This window comes from Etheostoma cragini, chromosome 15 (assembly GCF_013103735.1).
Source record: "Etheostoma cragini isolate CJK2018 chromosome 15, CSU_Ecrag_1.0, whole genome shotgun sequence".
In the NCBI taxonomy this organism is placed as follows: domain Eukaryota; kingdom Metazoa; phylum Chordata; class Actinopteri; order Perciformes; family Percidae; genus Etheostoma; species Etheostoma cragini.
This window is the reverse complement of record NC_048421.1, coordinates 23532380-23552896: the sequence shown is the minus strand read 5'-3', so window position 1 is coordinate 23552896 and position 20517 is coordinate 23532380. Positions and strand designations below refer to the sequence as shown.

The 20517-nt window shown below is 43.4% G+C and overlaps 1 protein-coding gene across 2 annotated transcripts in view; it reads right to left on the bottom strand.

The window, feature by feature from the left end:
* smg1 (SMG1 nonsense mediated mRNA decay associated PI3K related kinase) overlaps positions 1 to 20517 on the bottom strand; it is a 63310-nt gene that overhangs the window by 1842 nt on the left and 40951 nt on the right. For both annotated transcript variants that reach the window (XM_034893484.1, XM_034893485.1), the window contains exons 45-63: positions 14708 to 14926; positions 14038 to 14231; positions 13623 to 13795; positions 13202 to 13481; positions 11864 to 12136; positions 10916 to 11150; positions 10552 to 10763; positions 10250 to 10406; positions 9155 to 9344; positions 8251 to 8531; positions 7531 to 7740; positions 5929 to 6066; positions 4541 to 4693; positions 4201 to 4380; positions 3562 to 3789; positions 2649 to 2860; positions 2462 to 2562; positions 1807 to 1983; positions 1065 to 1171 (exon numbers count right to left, since the gene is read on the bottom strand). In XM_034893484.1, the coding sequence (XP_034749375.1) occupies positions 1065 to 1171; positions 1807 to 1983; positions 2462 to 2562; positions 2649 to 2860; positions 3562 to 3789; positions 4201 to 4380; positions 4541 to 4693; positions 5929 to 6066; positions 7531 to 7740; positions 8251 to 8531; positions 9155 to 9344; positions 10250 to 10406; positions 10552 to 10763; positions 10916 to 11150; positions 11864 to 12136; positions 13202 to 13481; positions 13623 to 13795; positions 14038 to 14231; positions 14708 to 14926 (3720 nt within the window). The remainder of the gene's footprint in view (positions 1 to 1064; positions 1172 to 1806; positions 1984 to 2461; positions 2563 to 2648; positions 2861 to 3561; positions 3790 to 4200; positions 4381 to 4540; positions 4694 to 5928; positions 6067 to 7530; positions 7741 to 8250; positions 8532 to 9154; positions 9345 to 10249; positions 10407 to 10551; positions 10764 to 10915; positions 11151 to 11863; positions 12137 to 13201; positions 13482 to 13622; positions 13796 to 14037; positions 14232 to 14707; positions 14927 to 20517) is intronic.

Here is a 20517-nt window from a genome sequence, read left to right as displayed (position 1 = left end):
CTTTTATATAGACCTTAGTGGTCCCTAATACTGTATCTGAAGTCTCTTTTATATAGACCTTAGTGGTCCCGTAATACTTTATCTGAAGTCTCTTTAATATAAACCTTAGTGGTCCCCTAATACTGTATCTGAAGTCTCTTTCATATAGACCTTAGTGGTCCCGTAATACTGTATCTGAAAAAACTACTAGTTTTCATTTTACTGTACAGGGGGACTGACATTTTCCATTGTTGTCCACAGACAGAACTGTTCATTTACCGGATCTACTTTCAAAAAGTCCCATGACATGGTGCTCTTTGGATGCTTTTATATAGACCTTAGTGGTCCCTAATACTGTATCTGAAGTCTTTTATATAGACCTTAGTGGTCCCTAATACTGTATTTGAAGTCTTTTATATAGACCTTAGTGGTCCCCTAATACTGTATCTGAAGTCTCTTTATATAGACCTTAGTGGTCCCCTAATACTGTATCTGAAGTCTTTTATATAGACCTTAGTGGTCCCTAATACTGTATCTGAAGTCTCTTTTATATAGACCTTAGTGGTCCCCTAATACTGTATCTGAAGTCTCTTTTATATAAACCTTAGTGGTCCCCTAATACTATATTTGCAGTCTCTTTATATAGACCTTAGTGGTCCCTAATACTGTATCTGAAGTCTCTTTATATAGACCTTAGTGGTCCCTAATACTGTATCTGAAGTCTCTTTATATAGACCTTAGTGGTCCCCTAATACTGTATCTGAAGTCTCTTTTATATAGACCTTAGTGGTCCCCTAATACTGTATCTGAAGTCTCTTTATATAGACCTTAGTGGTCCCTAATACTGTATCTGAAGTCTCTTTTATATAGACCTTAGTGGTCCCCTAATACTGTATCTGAAGTCTCTTTTATATAAACCTTAGTGGTCCCTAATACTGTATCTTTCCTAAAATTCAGTATAAGAAAAATATGTGCGTGTGAGATTGTTTGCTTTATCCTAGCTTAGGATGATGTGTTGGTTGTATTCAAAAATAAAACCTGATAAGGCTTAGATGTGCTGAGAGCCAAGGTTTCTTGAGGGTTACCTGCTCTGTGACACTCATCCTCCTGTTGGGATCGATGTCTCTGCCCTCCAGCTTGGCTTTCACTCTCTTCCACACACTGACGGCGTACGAGTTCCTCTCCTGGACAGCTGCAACACAGCAAGCGGCAGCTTCAGAGAAGTGCAGTGAGGTTTCACCACAATCAATATTACACGTTCACTCATGCGGCTTTTAATCCACTTGTGAGTCTCGTAAGGTTAAGAAAGATCCCACCTGAGTTCCAGGTAAAACCACCCAACCATCTCTAACCTTACTGTACTGCTTCGGAGGCTGGGCTATGCCACGGAGAAATGATGGATCAATTTGGGAATAATTTACCTAATGACCTGTGTTAGCCAGTTCATTTGCAGAGTATGTCTAAGAAAAGCCAGGTGCTACATGACTATTCAAATGCACACGTTTAGCATTACATATAGGGGTTTAAACTTACATACTTTAAGGCCATGCAATGATTTAAAGCTATAGTGCTTTTAAGTTACTAGGAGCGTTTAAACTGTTAAATCGGGACACAGAAAAATAACTAAAAAAACATGACTCTTCAGAAGAGGCAATTATCTACTTTTATGTCCTCTTCATCTCCAAAGCTGAGAGCTAATTTTTCCTTTCTCGACTTGAATGTTACAGGACTACATTGCTTGGCATTGATTGAGCAGGAGAGGTGGATAACAGAAATCCCAAGCCCAGACCAGTGAGGAGTAACTGCAAAGACAGTGAAGACCAGTACCTCGTCCTGTCTTGGGGTCTCGTACAGCCCTCTTGGGGCTGGGGTTGAGGCCTTTGCTGTTCACCACCAGAGTGCTGGGTGGGGTATCGGTGGGGGTTCCCAGGTTACGTGGCAGAGCCTTTCGTGCATTCTGGGACATCGAGTCTGGCTGGGTCTTCACCCCACTGCATTTAACAGCTGGAGTAACACCCCATATGATTTGGTGTAAGAAAAAACAGCAAAAAAAACACACTTGATTGAGTGTCTCATTCATTGAGAGAGAGAGATTATAATCACACACACACACACACACACACACACACACACACACACACACACACACACACACACAGTTACCAGTGTCCTGTCACACTTTGGTTAGGATAATCACAACGAAAACACAAGATTGCAGCAGGTTAATATAGATTTTTATGTCAAAAAACACCCTAAGAGAGAGAGACACACACACACACGTTTCCTCCATGGTGGCGTACATCAGACGTGGTCCGTAAAGCATCTTTTTGAACCAAATAGCTTCATGAGTTGCTTTTTTACGAGAGAGACATTTTATGAATATTTAAATACCGTTTCCTGCTGGGAAAACTCCTCACTACCAAATCACTTTAAATTAAGACAGCTGCTGTTCTAAGCCAAAAAGGAAGCTGCCGTGTCTTACCTGCTGCAAAGCTCGTCTGTACAGCTGAAACAGGACTGGCACAGTCACTGTCTCGGTCTGTCACTAGTGGGGAGGCAAAGCTTACTAGGCCATTATACACGCTGTAATGAAACACAGACAGAATATTAATACAGGATGTATACAGAGAAATGAAAAGGTGTGTGTAGGAGTATACATGTATGAGCACCTCTGGCTTTGGGAGTGCAGTTCCTTCAGGGTCGCAGGAATCTCCTCCAGCAGTTCAAATTGCTCCTGGCTGCGGGGCTGCCCGCTGGCCTGAACCACAGTGAACAAGACCAGCTGGATGTTGTCCTGCCAGGCTTTGTACTCCAACAGGAAGTGACGCACGCTGCCCTCATATGCAACTTCTTCCCCATCGGCCAATGCCGCCTCCTCATCCTGTAGGACAGAGTGGACACAGAGTTTGACTACTGGCTCACAGCTCAGGATGTGAGTTAACTGCATAAATAAGAAGGTACTGTAACGCACAGCTGTCTGAGACGGACTCAAAGTTACACATCCCCTTCACTTTCTGCACACTTTGTGTCAAAGATTTATATTTTAACTCGATTAAAATTTACTTTTGCAGTTTTTCGACACAAACACTGGCCTGGAAATCCAGACCCAAATCCGAAAGATTAAGGGTCGGGCACTGAGTATTGAAAGTTGTCCAACTCGAGGGGCAGCACCAAGCGAGCATTTGCATTTGAAAATCTCCCCGCACGCGATTTGGATAACAGTACGACCAATCACAATAACACACGGGGTGACGTAGCCAAAGCTCCATGCGCTTAGCTAACAGTAGAGCTAACTGGTAGTCTCTAATCTGTTTCGCTCTCCTCTGGCCCCGCCTACATCAGATACACCAATGTGATTGGTTCAGCTTGCCTCTGGCCCCGCCTATATCAGATACACCAACGTGATTGGTGCAGCTCGGCTATAAGGGCAGAATTAATGAGCGGCATTACTCGTTGCCAGAGTAACTCGCTGAGCAAATTCAAACTGTGCTCTCACGAGAACACTGGATTTCTAGGGTACACTTTTTTGCACACTGATTAAATAGCATGTGCATGTGTTAGGCAGCTGGGGCTCTAGTGTACCTTAGACATGGCTTTCAGCAGGTGCTTGACGTCGGCCAGCTGGCGGTTGTGGTTGGACAGAATAGTCTTAATGGAGTCGACCAAGAGCTGCAGTGTCTCTCCAGAGGCATCCAGCTGCTGTTCCCGCTCCTCCTGAGTCCGCCGCTCTATGCTCAGCTCCTCCTCCAGCTGCGTCTGGGCACAGCTCAGCCAATCTGGGCTTCCTATGGGCAGGTCTAGCACCGGACTCTGCAGTTATTAAAAATAAACAAAAAGTTACTGTGGAGTTTTTGACCTCTTGTACGGCGATGGGCAATGCACTTTCCATCGACAAGTAAAAAAAAAACTAAAAAAACAGGCTGATCAGGCAACTTGGTGTGATATGCTAATGCTTTCAAGATAGATCCATATGCAAGAAGATTAGATTAGGAGTTTCGTTTTTGCTTTCAAAGCATTTTAGGATATACAGTAGGAAACCGAGCATGACATTAAAATGAATGGATCATTCCTGGAAAAAAACATTTTATGAATAACCTAATGAATTGTCTAATTAAAACTGAAATGTTAATTTTTTTAAACTTGTTACTTTGTAGTGCAGTTTCTTTAAAGTAACAGGTCTCATATTTTTGAGCGGACCAGAGACTGTGTAGTCAAACCCACCAGTCTGTGCAGCAGTTGGAGCTCCAGTGGAGACACGGTGCTGCTAAACTGGGCCGCATAGGAACAGGTTTGCTGGCAGCGCTTCAGCAGCTCAAACAGAGCTGCATCCATGTTGAGGGCCTCGGGGGATCGGGTCCGCAGGCCTTCAAAGTTCAGGATGGTAGAGCACAAGAAGGTGACCTGGATAAAAACAGCACGCAAACTTAGCATTTTATTTAACATTGGTCATCCATTGAGTGCTGGGGCTGTTAAAAAAAAAAAAAAGAAAAAAAAAAAGGAGAGTCTAGTTACCCAAGTTTTACAACTGGGTTCTTAAACATGAACATGACAGTGGTGTTACCTGGCTGGTGCGCTGGTTCTCTCTGGCCACCATGGCTCGTCTCTCCCTGATGGTCATCTCAAAGTCCTGTAGGACGGGGGCCAGCGCCGGGTTGGCACCACCAGCCCACTTTAGGCGCTGCTCGATGCTGGCCTCCAGCGCCGCCAGCTTCTCCTGAGGACACCAACAGTCAAAGAACACACAACTTTCTTATTTCGGACTAATCACAACTACTTTCGGGGCAACAAGTACCTGTAAATACACCAATAAACACATGTTTCCATTTTCCCACACCAACATTTTAGTGGCAATAGGGTGATGGCTTCAGACAGTGTGAATTAGAATTAAAGTTAACAAAATATAATATAACATTAAAGGAAATAAACGAAATGTGAGAAAAAAAAAATAGTAAAAATCTACTTTATTTCATTTATATTTACTGTATAGTTATTTTATTTTCATGTCTGTTTAATGTGTTCTGAGTGGTTAAAAGCGTAACTCTCGCCAAAATGCAACCCAGGGTGTTTTTGTGAATGTAAGTCAAACTTTAGTTTATGAGCATATTTAGGATGCAAACGTCCCTTTTAAGATTGACCGTATTCTTGTTTTGGGTCAAATGGGCTTTTAAATGGGAGAGCAAGGGCTCTACTATCACAGCATCAAAATCAACATTTTTTTTTTAAAACTAAGAAGACTCGACGCAACATGAAACGCTGCTCCAAGTCTCACCAGGGGCTCTGCACTTGAACTCAGCACTGAGAACGCTGTCGTTGTTCACAGAGTTTAAAAAAAAAGATTAGAACAACTTCCTTTAGCAGATGTTGTTGGGCGCCACCATCTCGCCAGTCAAAAAGAATCAATCTCTGAATGCCAACGGACTCCATAGGAGAAAGTCTCATTCTTATATGAGGCTCCTTTTTCAACTACAAGGTCAATATTGTTTTTAACTAACGACTAAAGCAACACATTATCCGTTCTAAGCTTTAGGAGCTTTCCATCTTTACTCTCCTCCATGTTACGTTGATTTTGGAGATGGCTGTGAAGTAAGTTGTTCAAAACCTTTTTTTTAGTAAAAACTGTGTAAACAAACAATGTTGTCAATGCTGGAGTTCATGTGTAGAGCATGGTAAGTCCCTTTGGGAGGGGACTTTGGACCTTTACACTTTAAAAACCTATAACATTTACAAAAAGACTAAAAAGCAAAATATGAGCACTTTAAAAGGTCTGAGTAAAATATTAACTGCAGTGTTATTTTAACATACGTGAGCATTTCTAACAAAAATCCAACATGTCTTTTTCCTGAAAGGTTCAAAACTGCAGTATGGCAGCCTCTCTGGGTGAGGACGTTCAATTAATGGATTAGTTACAGTAGATAAATCACAGGACAGCGTATGGGGCGTGATGCTGACCTGAATGGCGACGATGGATCCCTCATCTTGACTCAGCTTGTACAACTTCTTCTTCATGTTGCTGAGGATGACGGAGCGAGGAGGAATGCTGACACTCAGAGGCTGATTACTAGGGCCCAGGATATCCTCATGCTGCCACTGAAAGGGGAGACACAAAAACACATTGCTTTATACCTTGGAGTTTCGGGGCTGACAACATTCAACCTCTACTCCGTAACCTTGATTACATGCCGGACCCCTATTTAGCATCTATATGAGCCGCTGAATAAATAATAACCCCTTAACTTGCAAAACTCCTGAATGGTGTTTTTAGATCAGTGACACCTTTACAAATCACTTTGCCAGACAATCTCAAGGGATTATATTTCACAACTTTTTAAAAGATGAACTTGTTTTCAATCAATCAATCTGTTGATTTTGTGCTGCTAAGATGTTTAATGCCTTGTTTATTGTTTTTTAGTACCACCAACTGCAAATCTTATTTCCCACCAAGGGACAATAAACAGGGTTGTTGCAGGTTTTAGTAAGTCAAATTTAAGACCTTCTTAAGACGTTTTAAGACCGTGACGTTTGAAATGTAAGAACTGCACGACGCATTTTGCAGCGAGCGTCGTACCTGGAGCTGGGTACTTAAATCCAAGGCTGTCAAATTAAAGTCAATGCCAACTGTGTACCCATTCTAAAGAAGTATGAGGGGAAAATTTAAAACCTGTATAACTTTTAAACCCTAGAAAATAATTATGTAAAAACAACTTGAATTAAATAAAAACACTTTATTTCAAAATGTATTGGATTATAATATAATTCAAAAAATAGCATTACACTGCGTAAAGAGCACTTATACTTTTGGTACTTTACGTATATTTTCATAATACTTTGAAAATACTAAGACAAGTAATTTGTAACTCTAGAATTCTACTTTTACTGTAATTCATAATCTGAGTCTTCAATCACCAACAGTAGTGCATGAATATCTGCAGTAGTGTTTAACACCGAAAACACACCGCTCAGTTCAGCATTTACTGATAGATAGATAGATAGATAGATAGATAGATAGATAGATACTTTATTGCTGGTCACATCGTCTTTAAACAGTCTGCTCAGTGAAGTCCTGCCCGGATCAACAGTTGTTAGAGCCCGGAGGCTGCTCGCTCTGTTTCTTGTAACAAATGATAACAGATGTTTTACCATCTGAGAGACGCGTTTACTTTCTCGGTCCGTCTCGGTCCTTTAGTGCGTCCAGCGACGGTCTCTGTTCAGTTTTTAATTAGCCTACAACAGTTCCGTTCAGTTCAGTACCTGTTCCAGACGCAGACGTATTTAGCGGGCAGGTATTGCATTTATCAGGGGAATTGTAGTTTTACCACCGCACACGTACTAACACCAATATCCCCCAGAAAGAACTACAACACACCGATCCAGCGTTCTGCTCTAGAGCTCCGCTTCTTGATACTTTTTCTGGATTTTCTGGATTCTGGATTTTAGACTTTAAGGCCCCACGGGAACTCTGAATAAAGACCCCTGAAGTCTGAAAATATCAAATAAATTAAAATTGTAAGCCTTCATGTGGTATAAACATGCAGAAAAAGGTTCTGCCTATACCTGAAACATGGCAATGTGCAGCTGGCTCCTCTGCAGGCTGGCCTTGGCAGCCTCCAGGTTGGCGTCCAACCTCCTCAGCAGGTCCACCTTCTTCCAGGCGGTGTCATAAGAGGAAGCCAGCACCGTGGCTCTGTTCAGCAGCAGCTGGGAGACCCGGCCCGACGCCAGGCCCTGCTCCACGGCCTTTTTACAGAGGTCATCCAGAGACACCTTCAGAGCCCGGACAGACAACGCTCAACATGTTAAGGTATACCTTACCTTTTTTTTTTCAGGTTGTAGCTACAGGTTGTGAACATACATTGTCATTCCTTGCCCTCATACTTTACAGATCTCAGGTGAATCTTGATGAGTTTTTTAGTCATTTTTAAATAATTCAGATTAAGAAAATTGATTTGATACTGGATTATGATTAGATAAAATGAAATAATCCCAAACTTAATTTTAAAGCATACATTTAATGTTTAGACTCAAATGCATCCCTTTTCAAAGAGCATAGTCCTTTGTAAGGTCCCAAGTCCATCTGTGTTTGAAAAATCGTATGCACAAAAAAAAAAAAAAAGTAAAAAAAAAATTCTCATTCGTTTTATATTAAAAAACAACAACAATCATGCCACTTACTTACACTTACTTCCGCGGGTATTCTGTAGGAGACCTTGTGAAAGTAACACCAGCAATAGTACAACCATTTTCTAATTGCTCCCACACCCACCCACACCTTACCTTGCCGTCTGCACCAAAGTCTTTCGCTTCCACGTGAGTGACGACGTCTATGCCGAGGGCAGACACGGTGCTGCAGAGGGCCAGACCAAGGGCTTGGCTGGGCAGACCCATCAGCATCTGCCGAACAAACTCGGCGGTGAAGGCCTTGATGGGGCGGGTCATCTGTTCCTCACTGACCACCGCCACAGCTGACCCCGTTGCACTAGGCCGCCGGTACAGCGGCTTCCCCAAACCAACTGGTCCATTTGTAGGCAACAGGTCCTCACCTGGGGGACGGGTACCTGAACAAACAAGATTTGCCACACACTATTCAGATAGCAGGCGTAAAAAGTTCCTAGCCTAATGTTTATAGATCATATTTGTTATTATTATTATTATTATAACCATTAACATGAGTGGAATTCTTAAAGAGCCATATGACCATTTAAGGTTAATACTTGCATTACGGGTTTCTAGAAGAACGTATTTACATGCTTTAATGTTAAAAAGCCCCCCCCCGGAGTCTGTCTAAACAGAGCTGTATTCACGCTCTGTCTGAAACGCTCAGTTTTACCTCCTTACTTTTTAAGCTAGTTGTCAAGCTATGGATAGATAGGGGTGGTATATAATATTTAATACTGTTTATTGATCCCCAGTGGGAAAATTACAATTTACACACTGTAATCACTACACACAGGCCTGAAATACACACACAAAAACACGCAACCTATTCATCCACAAATGGAGAGAGGTCAGAGTGAGTGGACCGCCAGCCCGGTTGGAGGGGGGGGGGCATGTGGCATAGGAGGAGGAGCCAAATCTGAACGGCTTGTTGAATCCCATCTCATCTAGGTAACCCTTTCAAAAACTATGCCCATATATCTGATATTCCTTTTACATTATTCATGCAGAGAAGAACTCTTACCAGACAGGGTCTGAGCAAAGGAGGCACACAGCCTGAAGAAATCCCTGATGGTTTGCAGTCTCTTGAGGAAGAATACCTCCTCCATGAGCTGCCGCTGATTCAGGTTGTCAAAGAAGTGGAGCTGGGCAGTCCGAGCCTCCCTCAAAACATCCACCTTTCTCCAGGCCAATGGCACATCCAGAGAACTCAGCTGAGGAGAATGAGGGACAGAGAAAAATGGTGTGAGAGTTGTTTTTTAATATTGGAAACCACAAATACTCTACCAGGAAATGATGCCAACAGAAATGATGCAGACTGATGGCACAAAGAGAAGCATTGTAACGTACATAGTATTGATAAATGTGTACTGCTCGACAAATCTACACTTTTATTTTGCTAGAGGTCACCTCTCCTCTGTATTACGTTCAATTACAGGCCCACCATCTGTAGCGTGTGAAAATCTCATTTCACAGTACTAGTAGTCTATATTTCTTGAAAAGCTACGTATGTAGATATCGGGGCTTTAAGTTACCAACAGCTTTTAAATGGCAATTTGATGCATCTGTGTGATGAGCTAAGGTTCTCATGAGTAAGGTTGGTTATCGTTTGGATTTTAACAATTCTGATTTTGATTCTATTTATGGATTCTGGTTATTTTTTAAAGATTGTTTTTTGGACAGTTTTAGGCTTTTTTTTTTATATCGGACAGATGAAGATGTGAAAGGGAAAAAAGAGATGACGACATGCAGCAAAGGGCAGCAGGCCGGAGTCAAACCCTTAAAAACTTTTACGCAATTCAATTTCAGAATTTACTTCATACAGTTGATGGGACCTGTACATTAATTTCATACAGTTAGGTTTATCTCTGCCCTCAACACACCCATTTGACGCTGATGCATGCTGACACACTGCACTTACTCCCAGAGAAATTTCACTAATATAATAAATGACACATTTATATGAAGGCGGCTTGTTTTTTCACTCCCATGTTGATAAGAGTATTTTGAAAAGACAAAAAAAAGTGTGGTTAATTGGTGATTAGTCACGTTTTACCATTATCGAATAGCAGCCCTAACAAAACTCTAGATTGGATGCAACAGGATTCTTGGGTTCTACCTTGTCTGTGAGCTGTCCAAAGGCAGTCTCTAGCTGGGTGAACATGCCATCAAAGGCCACCAATAACATTTGACCCGCAGACATCTTTGGCGTGTCCTGGCCCGGTCCATCCATGCTGCGGGGCTGGATCAGCTCAGAGTACTGAGCGCGCAGCATCCTGAGCACAAAAAGACACATTTTTCATACATCAGACCTGCTTTGGATTTTGACCATTTGCAGGTTTTCAATCAGTTACGCCATTGCTGTATCTGATCAAATTCGTGACAAGAAGAGTTTAATTCACAACCATAGCAACTACTCACCTGGTGATGTGGAGGCAGTGACTTTGCCCATCATGGTCTAGGCCTGTGGTGGCCTGCAGACTGTCCACCAAACCCTGCAAGCCAAGACCATCAGAGCTCTGCTCCACTAGCTGCTCCAGCTCTGCCAACATGGATTCCAGGGTGGGCTCACCTTTCACCATACAGCGCAGAGCCTCTGGAAAGATGATCTGACGGAAGTTGGAGTTCAGTTCCTACGGTGGACCAGGAGACACGGCAGTGTCAGAAACTCCTTTTTTTCAGGTGAATGTGACATGAAATTGTAAGAAGCTTCTCATTTTCAAACACCGAATAGGTCGCTTCTAGTTTTAACTAGTTGTCTTCAGGGTTTTGAGGGTGCACCTACCTGCAAGCAGGTGTACACAGCGTTTGCCAGGTACACAGTCTGGGTGGTAGCTGAGGTTGCAGGCAAATCCAGGTCGTGGGGCAGGAGTGGGCAGCGTTGGAGCAGTGTTGCCAGAGCACTGACATTTCCAATCATACTGCAGAGCTCCTCCAGGAACCATGCCCCGTCCCGAGATATCAGGTCTACCAGCTGCTCTCCAGCACTGGCTGCTGCTCCCTCCATCACCAGGTTCCGCCTGGGGGGGGAAAGATGCAACTTCGATCTTTCAGTTCCATTCTCCAGAAGCACCACATTTCTAAGAATGGGTCACATGTACTTATGCTGGGTTCAACATTAAGGTTTTAAGTCCATTTTAACTGGCCCCTAGATAAATATTTGTTTTATTGGTTGTTATCACAAAGTCTCAAGTAAATTGTTATATTTGAGATGCCATTTGCTTTTCTGAACGAAGACGTTCCTTTGAAAAACGATACTCTTTTACCTGCCTTGTACTTGAACTTCGCAAAACGTTTAAATCGTCTACTGCCAACCAAGAAAACTTCTTCCAGGATGCTTAAAACACTTTGGGTTTTAGCTCGTACACTTAATTTTTGATTTCCCAACAGCACATCCAAATCAAATCATTCAACAAGCATTCTCTGACGTGGGCAAAGGGAAGGGGGGCAAGGGAACTTTGTCATTTATGAGACAATGATGATGGGAAAAAAATAACGGGCAAGTGAGTTGTTATATTTACTTGCCATTGGGCAACCCTTATTGTTGAACCCTGTTATGATATTTGAAGGTTTCGGGTTCGGGTTATGTCAGTAAGGTAGCCTTTAAGATAAATAAATATGTGTATTATGGAAAAGTTACCACTTATATATCTTATACACAAACTCTATTTTCCAATAGTTTTAGTGGAGAAACAGCATAGTAAAAAATGGAATAATTAGGTATGCGTTTAACCTGCAGAGTGTGCAGAGGGCAGAAGTGATAATTCCAGCCAGGCTGAGGGAGCCCAGCTCTCCATTCTCCCGAAGGAAGACTGTAATGCAGTGCTCAATCTCCTGCAACTGCTCCTCACAGGCTGTTGCAGTTGTCCCCTCAGCTTTTAGTCGTTCTGTTTGGTGCATCACACGCTCATTGGTGTCAGCCACTTGGTGCTGCAAAGTCAACTCCACATTGGACAAGAACTGGCAGGAGGCAGCAGGAGGCTGGGGTGCAAACAGCACCTCATATCTGAAAAGGGATCATGGAGAAATCAGACCAGAGTGCAACAATAAACTGATAAAGACATTCTGGTCTGGTCTGTGGATTACCCTGATTAGGCACTGCCTGCTAATGGTCAATCCAATCAGCAGACCACCTGACTCACCCCCTCCCCCATATCCCAAACAACAGTAAGTGCTGACGGATGACAGAGGCATGCTGGTGTGCATAAATACATTCCTGCTTTTTTGTCAGCCGATACAAACCATTTATTTAGTTGCTGGATTATTCATTCACGGACTATGTACGGCATTATAATGTGTGTATGGTGGCTTTTTAAATTATGCTGATTATTCTTATTAAAAATATATGGTTCTCTGAGGTACGCCACCTTAAATTAATGAAGTAAAATAAAATGTTGGGCTGGATTATACTTAAATTACAGCAATGCATGTTATCACAACAGTTTTTCCATACAACAAGTATATCATCGATTAAAGCCTGAGCCTAGACAGATTAAAAGACTTCAGGGCTAAACTCCAGATCATAACAGACTCTGCCCTGAAACTGCCCCCAACTTAGATTTGTACAATGATCTAAAAAGTAACAGCTTCCAGCCAACTGGAATGGAAATGGTATAAGGGATCTTAATGGTTTGTATGATACCATAAAGAAAGCCTGCTGCCTAGAAGAGAGAGTAACTTTTTTTTTTTTTTAAACTGGAATTCTTTTTATAAAAAGGCATACATTTCTTTTATCTGGTTTGTTATTGCCCAGGCACTATGTTCTGAATGCTGTAAATAGGTCTAAATAATCACATTATGTATAATTTACCATCACAGGAGAGTGGGTAAAGAGGAAAGCCTCCCGGCATTCACCCTGGCAACAGATTAATGGACATCATTCTCTGTTTTATGCATGTTTCTGCAGGCCCAATAGTATAATTGCCAATACGTTCCATGCGTTCCGGCTGTTTCTATATTTCATTCAGTAATAGATCTCTAGCTTGCCACAATCAACTTATAAAAAAATTGTTTTTTCTCCAGTGTAACAAAAAAAGAAAGGAAAGAAAGAAAGCTTGCTGCAGTTCCTTACTGTCTATAGATGTGCTGGCAGTGCTCCACTGTCATGTCTCTTAGCAGTTCCTCCAACCAGGCCTTCCACTGGTGGGCCCGATGAAGCAGCAGAGTAGCTCGTGGGTAGAGCAAAGCCACTGTAGCATAGCTGTGTAGCTGCTCTAGGCAGCTGCGAAGGGACCCACGGCGCTGCTGCAGCAAGGAGCTCACCTCCGCCTCCAGGCTCTCGCACTGGCTAATCAGGTGGGCCTGGCCTGCATTCTGCAGGAAGGCTGTAGCTGGCACATAGCTAGGAGGACCTGGGAGAGTTGGACAACCAAGAACATGATTAAGCACAGCTCGAGAAAACAATCCACGTGGCATTTCAACAATAGGCAGTGTAAAGTATGAAACCCAAGACATGCTACAAAAATTTCCATTCCATTTCCAGTAGGACTAACCAAGATCTATGGGGCTGCTGATGTCCTGCAGCAAGCTGGCCAGCTGTGTGGCCTCCAGGTTGGAGAATGCTGCCTGGTACTGGGAGATCCACTGGTCCAGGTCAGCCAGCTTGCTCTTAATGGCCTCCTGCACAGTCCTCTGCCGCGACTGCAGCTGGGTGTGTTCAGAGTACCTGTGATGAGAAGGGAAGGATAAATAAGCTTTCAGAATGTGATGCTACGTGTTGTTGCATACAGTATCCATGATAGCCATCCGCTTCTGCTGCTGCATATAAAAGAGAAAATCTGGAAATGAAAAACTGAACAAAAAGGTTTAATACCTTAAAATTTTTATTCACAACAAACTTTCTTATCAGTGCGACAGATTGATTTTGACATTGATTCGGAAATAAGTAATTATTGGGCTGTATTATACCTTTGCTCCAGAGTGAGGATAAGATGGTTGGGATGGTTCTCTGCCTCCTCCAGAAAAGCCATCTCCTCTTGAAGTTTGGCTTGTAGTTTCTCCCCTTGGCAGAGCAGCTCCTGCAAGACCAAGTACTCCTCCACAGCCTCTTCTACTTGTGGCAGCACTGCCAGCATCTCATCACGATTCTTGAACCAGTTCACCTTCACACAATAGACCGTCCACACTCAATCAAATGCTTTGCTTCTGGATCATTTGTGTGCAGTAATTTACATCTCGTTTCCCCTATTGTCAAAGCAGCTGGAAGTTTAATTTCCCAGGGTTTAATCATAACCTTGCCCTAACAGGACCCAGCAGTCTACACCTCGATGCCTTCTAATACCCATTAAAGCTCTGACACAAAAAAGTGAGCATTTATTGTCACCTGCTAAATATTATCCTAGTCAGACTGAATCTTAATCATAATTTAGGCAAATGGAGAATAACATTTCTTGAAAACATGTAAACTACTTTAATGAAACTAGTGCAATGCCCGTTACTTCGACTGTAGTATTGCTGCTTGCATCTTTCTCCAGAAATGCTCAGCAACAACTTCACACTGGACACTGCTTCTGTGGGTCCTGAGCACATAGCACAGCAATGCTAGAGCGTTAGCAGCCTACTCCTGTCATGAGCCCACCTTAATCTCAGCCACCCTGGAGGAGAATAGCGAGCGTGTGATGTCTCTCTCCATCTCTCTCTTGCTCTGCTTGCTGTCAGCTTGTTGGCCTCCCCCTCCATACACGGCACCAGCAAAGCCCACCTCACCCCCAGCCGTCCAGTCCACCAGGGGATCGTAGACGAAGGCTTCCAGCAGGGTCAGTAGGGTCTCTCTGCCCCGACGCATCATCTGAACGACCTGAAATGACACATCTAACTTCAGCACTTACTCAGCAGAGCAGCCACTATCTGCAAGACCCGGACAACACTTTTATTAGAGATTAAGACTAAGTCATGCACACGTTGGGAGCCAGATGTTGCAATTATTAATGAAGGTACAAATGAATTTCTAAGACTGCAAAATGAAATTATGAGGTGTCATGAGTCTATTCAGAAACTGCTGCCTGAGGATGTGAGAATGAATGAAACTTTGGACTGGTACGAGCCAAAAATGGATGATTCTAACTGAGCTGGAAGAGTGGATAAAAACTCAGTCCGACCCACAAGCTCTTGTGGATGCTGGGGACAGTGTCTCACAGACTGGATCAAAGGACACAGTCTCACAGACTGTATCAAAGAGCTCTAAAGGCTCCAAATCATCATCCATTGTGTCAGCCCGCATGAAGGCTGCTGCAGACAAAGCTGCTCTGCAGGCCAGAGCTGAAGCTCTCAAAAGGAAACATGAATTGGAAAAGGAAAAGCACCAGCTGGGTTTAAAAATGGAATCCTTGGACTTGGAAGCAGATATTGCTGCAGCTGATGCGAGGCTAAAGGCTCTGGAGGAATTTGAGAGTTTGAAGTCTCAGAATATGGAAAAGAAATGGAAGACCAAGTTAATGCATCTGATAAAATAGAAAGAAGCCGGGCCAACTGGAGTTTGTACGGATAGGAACCATACCTAAAACACCCTTACCAAAAATGATCTATACTCAGTACCCACTACAAACCGGAATCACAAAAAGGTCTGAGCAAGAACCAAGGACTACACTAAATCTCCCCCCATTTAAGGTTGTTGTATCTGATGGACCACGCAGGCGAGGCGAATCCTCTCCCACAGGTGAAACGGCTCAGAACATCGACCTCACAAACATCATACAAAGACAAAACAGACTTGGCGGATCTGCTGGTGATACAGCAGAAAGAATCTAAACTCCCGAGAAGGGAGGTGCTGGTATTCGACGGTGATCCTCTCGCTTTCTGGCCATTTACGAAGGCTTTTAAGCACAACACTGAGGACAAAACCAACAGCAACAAGGATCGACTGTACTTCCTGGAACAATATACTGTAGGTCAGTCAAAAGAGCTAGTTAAAAGCTGCTTTCACATGAATGCAACAACTGGTTACAAGGAAGCAAAGCGCCTACTTAAATATCATTTTGGCGACGATTTTAAAGTCACATCTGCATAGGTCGAAAAGGCCTTTAACAGGAACCAAATCCGTACAGATGATGGAAAGGCACTTCACAGCTACGCCTTCTATCTAAGAGGCTGTGGTAATGCAGTTCAGGAGCTTCCATACATGTCAGAGCTGGACTCACCATCTAATATGAAAAGACTTGTTGTCAAACTCCCATTTAAGCTTCGAGAAAAGTGGCGGTCCGTTGTATGTGACATCACTGAAAGAACACAACGGAGACCCATATTCCATGACCTTGTTCTGTTTATGGAAAAACAGGCTAGAATCATTCAAGATCCTGTTTTTGGGGATATCCACGACCCTGCTGGAAGCACAAATGGGAGGAAATCCAAAAGAGACTTACCATTCATGAGATCTAGCAGCAAGAAAAGCTTTGCTACGACTGTCGTTCCCAAGAACGAAACCAACATTAACACCAATGCACAGAAAAGGAGAGAAAAGTTAGAGGGCATCCGTACAGCCTTCGACGCTTTTGTCAAGCCTTGCGCTTTCTGTAAAGGAGATCATATTTTGAAAAATGTGAGATCATAACAAAGATTCCCCACAAAGAGAAAGTTGAGCTGCTGAAGAAAAATGGACTCTGCTTTGCCTGCTTGATTAAAGGTCATACGAGTAAAGAATGCAAGAAACGTCTCGTTCCTGTGAGAAGAAACATCCGACTGTCTTGCATACAAAGAACTTTACTCCAGGAAATCCAAAGCCAGCAGTTAAGCAAGATTCAGGCAACAGGAGCAATAACATCGCTAAGGTTTCATCTGCAGCACAAATTGCTATGGTGTCATCAGCAGCACAAACAGGAAACAGAACCACAGATTACAAGTTAGCAGTGGTACCCGTAAGGATAAAGGCACATAGAGGCAGCTGTTTGATAGAAACCTGTGCGTTTCTAGACACTGGAAGCAATGTTACTTTTGTCACAGAGAAACTGATGGAACAATTGTCTGTCAGAGGAAAGAAAACAGAAATCCTACTCCGAACGATGGGTCATGAAAAGCCTGTGAAAACCCATGCTATCAGAGGACTGGAAGTATGTAGCCTTGATGGCAATAGCTTCATTGAGCTTCCTGAGGTCTTCACACAAAATGCCATTCCTGTTAGTGAAGAAAATATTCCTACAGAAATGGACATAACGGATGGCTTTACCTAAAGGATGTCCATTTAAGACCCATCAAAGCAGAAGTGGGCCTTTTGATCGGTGCAAATGTCCCAAAGGCTATGGAGCCACTGAGAGTGATCAATAGCCAAGGAGAGGGGCCTTACGCAGTCCTAACATGTCTAGGTTGGACTAGAAATGGACCTCTTGGCAGTACTGCATCTATGGATGAGCATGGTCAACTTCGGATTACGTCCAATAAGATATCCGTGGTTAAGCTGGAAGAGCTTCTTGTTCACCAATACAACCAGGACTTCTCAGAGTTGGCCTACAATGGAAAACAAGAAAATTAATTTGAAGACAAGAAATTCTTACATGTAATGAACAGCTCAGTCAAAAGAAAAGACGACCACTATGAAATATGACTTCCGTTCCGTCAAGATAACATCAGCCTGCCAAACAACAAGACGGTGGCAGAACAAAGAGCACTGAGTCTTGCCCGCAGATTCCAGAAAGATGAAGCCTGCTGGAAGGACTATAATGGCTTCATGAGTGATGTCTTGAGAAAAAGGGCACGCTGTAAGAGTGCCAGAGGAACAACTCCCCCGTAAAGATGGTAGACTGTGGTACATCCCTCACCATGGTGTCTACCACAAAAGAAAAAAGACAATACGAGTAGTGTTTGATTGTACTTCATTTCAAGGAACGTCCCTGAACTCTGAGCCGCTGCAGGGTCCTGACCTTACAAACACCTTGTTAGGTGTACTCCTCAGATTCCAACAAGAACCAGTAGAAGTGATGGCGGACATCGAAGGAATGTTCCATGAAGTAAAAATACCTAAAGATGATGTGGATTTCCTCAGATTCCTGTGGTGGCCAGATGGTGACACCAAGCAACCGCTAGCAGAGTCCCGGATGATGGTGCATCTCTTCGGAGCAGTCTCATCACCGAGCTGTGCCAGTTTTGCACTGAAGCAGATGGCTGATGATAATCAAGGAAAGTGTGGCTTTGAAGTCCTCAGCACTATTCGTCACAACTTTTATGTAGAAGACTGTCTCAAATCTGTCGCAAATGAAAGCCAAGCAATCTGTCTGGTAAAGGAGCTCAGATCAGTATGAGCCACAGGTGGATTTAAGCTCACCAAATGGACCAGTAACAGTTTTTTTCAGGACCAGTCAGTTCCTGAAAAGGAAAGACGGAAAGGAATCCTGCAGGACTTGTGCATACTTGCTTACACACATAAATGGAAGGAGTGGCTAAAAGATCTTAACCTGATTTAGAATCAGGAGATGTCTTAGGCCACCAGATTTTGAAGTTAGAAGAGCACAGATGCACCACTTCTGCGATGCAAGTGAGGGAGGTTTTGGGGCAGTCAGTTATCTGAGACTGCCTCGTGATGGTGGACTACTTCACATTACGTTTGTGATTGGGAAGGCCAGAGTAGCACCATTAAAAGCTGGTGACTATCCCAAGGCTGGAACTTGCCAGCGCAGTCATGGCTGCTAGGATAGACCGGATGTTAAGGAGAGAGCTTGAGTTAACCCTCGGAGACTCAGTTTTTTACACTGACAGTACCGCCGTCCTAAAATACATCGAAAACGATGCTAGAAGGTTTCAAACCTATGTGGCTAACCAAGTGTCCATTATTCGTGATCTGACAAACAAATCCTAATGGCACCACATAAAGACTGGACTTAACCCGGCAGACAGTGCTTCTAGAGGCACGAAAGCTGACACCTTTTTTCAAGGAGGACACTGGCTGAGAGGGCCACATTTCCTGATGCAATATGAAACAGACTGGCCAGTGATCCAAGTACCAACCACACTGTCCGACGGTGATCCGGAGGTCAAGAAGGTGGCCGTGGCTTTTGGTACAAGGGTGCTGCAGAATCTAAGTCCTCTGACTCGTTTTATCGAGCACTTCAAATCATGGGACAACTTAATTGGATCGACAGCCTGGCTCTTAAAATTCAAAGAAACTTTGAGACAATTGACAATTAAGGTCTTGGACCCACTTGGGTCACAGCTGTCTGTGGAAGATCTAGCCAAGGCCGAGCATTCCCTTGTGTCCTATGTCCAACAACAAGATAAGGTGACCGCTCTACAAGACGAGGTGACCGCTCTACAAAAGAAAAAGTAGGATCTACAAATTAGATCCCTACCTCCAGAAAAGTATCCTGAGAGTTGGAGGCAGACTAAGTAAGCTGGCAATGCCTGAGGAAACCAAGCATCCAGCCATTCTGCCCAAGGACAATCACCTGTTAAAGACACTCTTACACCACACCCACACCTTGGTCGGTCATTGTGGCAGAAATCAAATGATTGCAAAACTCAGAACAAAATACAGGATCATTAGTGCAAACTCTGCTGCGACAAGTATAACACGGGATTGGGTACTCTGCAGGAGATGGCATGTCACAGCAATGACACAAAAGATGTCTGACTTACCTCTGCACAGGATAACACCTGATTTGCCACCCTTTGCACATTCTGGACTGGACTATTTTGGTCCTATAGAAACCAAGCGTGGCCGCAGCAAAGTCAGAAGGTATGGAGCCTTTTTTACGTGCCTATCAAGCAGAGGCGTAGACTTAGAGATGGCATACTCAATGGATACGGACTACTGCATTTCTGCACTCCGACGATTCATCTGCAGACGGGGCCAAGTAAAGGAGATTGTTTCCGACAACGGTACGAATTTCGATGGGACAGAACGGGAGCTCTGAGAAGCACTTTCTCTCCTTAAACTCAGTAAAATCCAACATTCGATTCATGCTGAAGGTATCAAATGGACATTCAATCTTCCCTATGGTCCTCAGCATGGAGGAGTATGGGAGCGGCTCATTTGGATAATCAAAAAGATTCTCTACTCAATCACAAGGGAACAGACCCTGAATGACAAGAGTCCCCAAACAGCTCTATGCAAAGTAGAGGTGATCATGAATGACCGGCCCATCACAGTCTTGTCTCAGGATGTGAAAGATCCAGAACCTCTGACACCCAACCACCTGCTTCAAATGAGGAAAAAGCCTACTGTTCCACCTGGACTGTTTGACAAAAGTGATAGCTATTCCAGAAGAAGATGGAAACCGACCCAATACATAGCTGATCTCTTCTGGAAACGCTGGACACGAGAATACCTTCCATTGCTACAAGAAAGACAAAAATGCAAAAAGGTTAAAAAGAATCTAAAGCATGGAGACATACACTCACCGGCCACTTTATTAGGTACCCCATGCTAGTAATGGGTTGGACCCCCTTTTGCCTTCAGAACTGCCT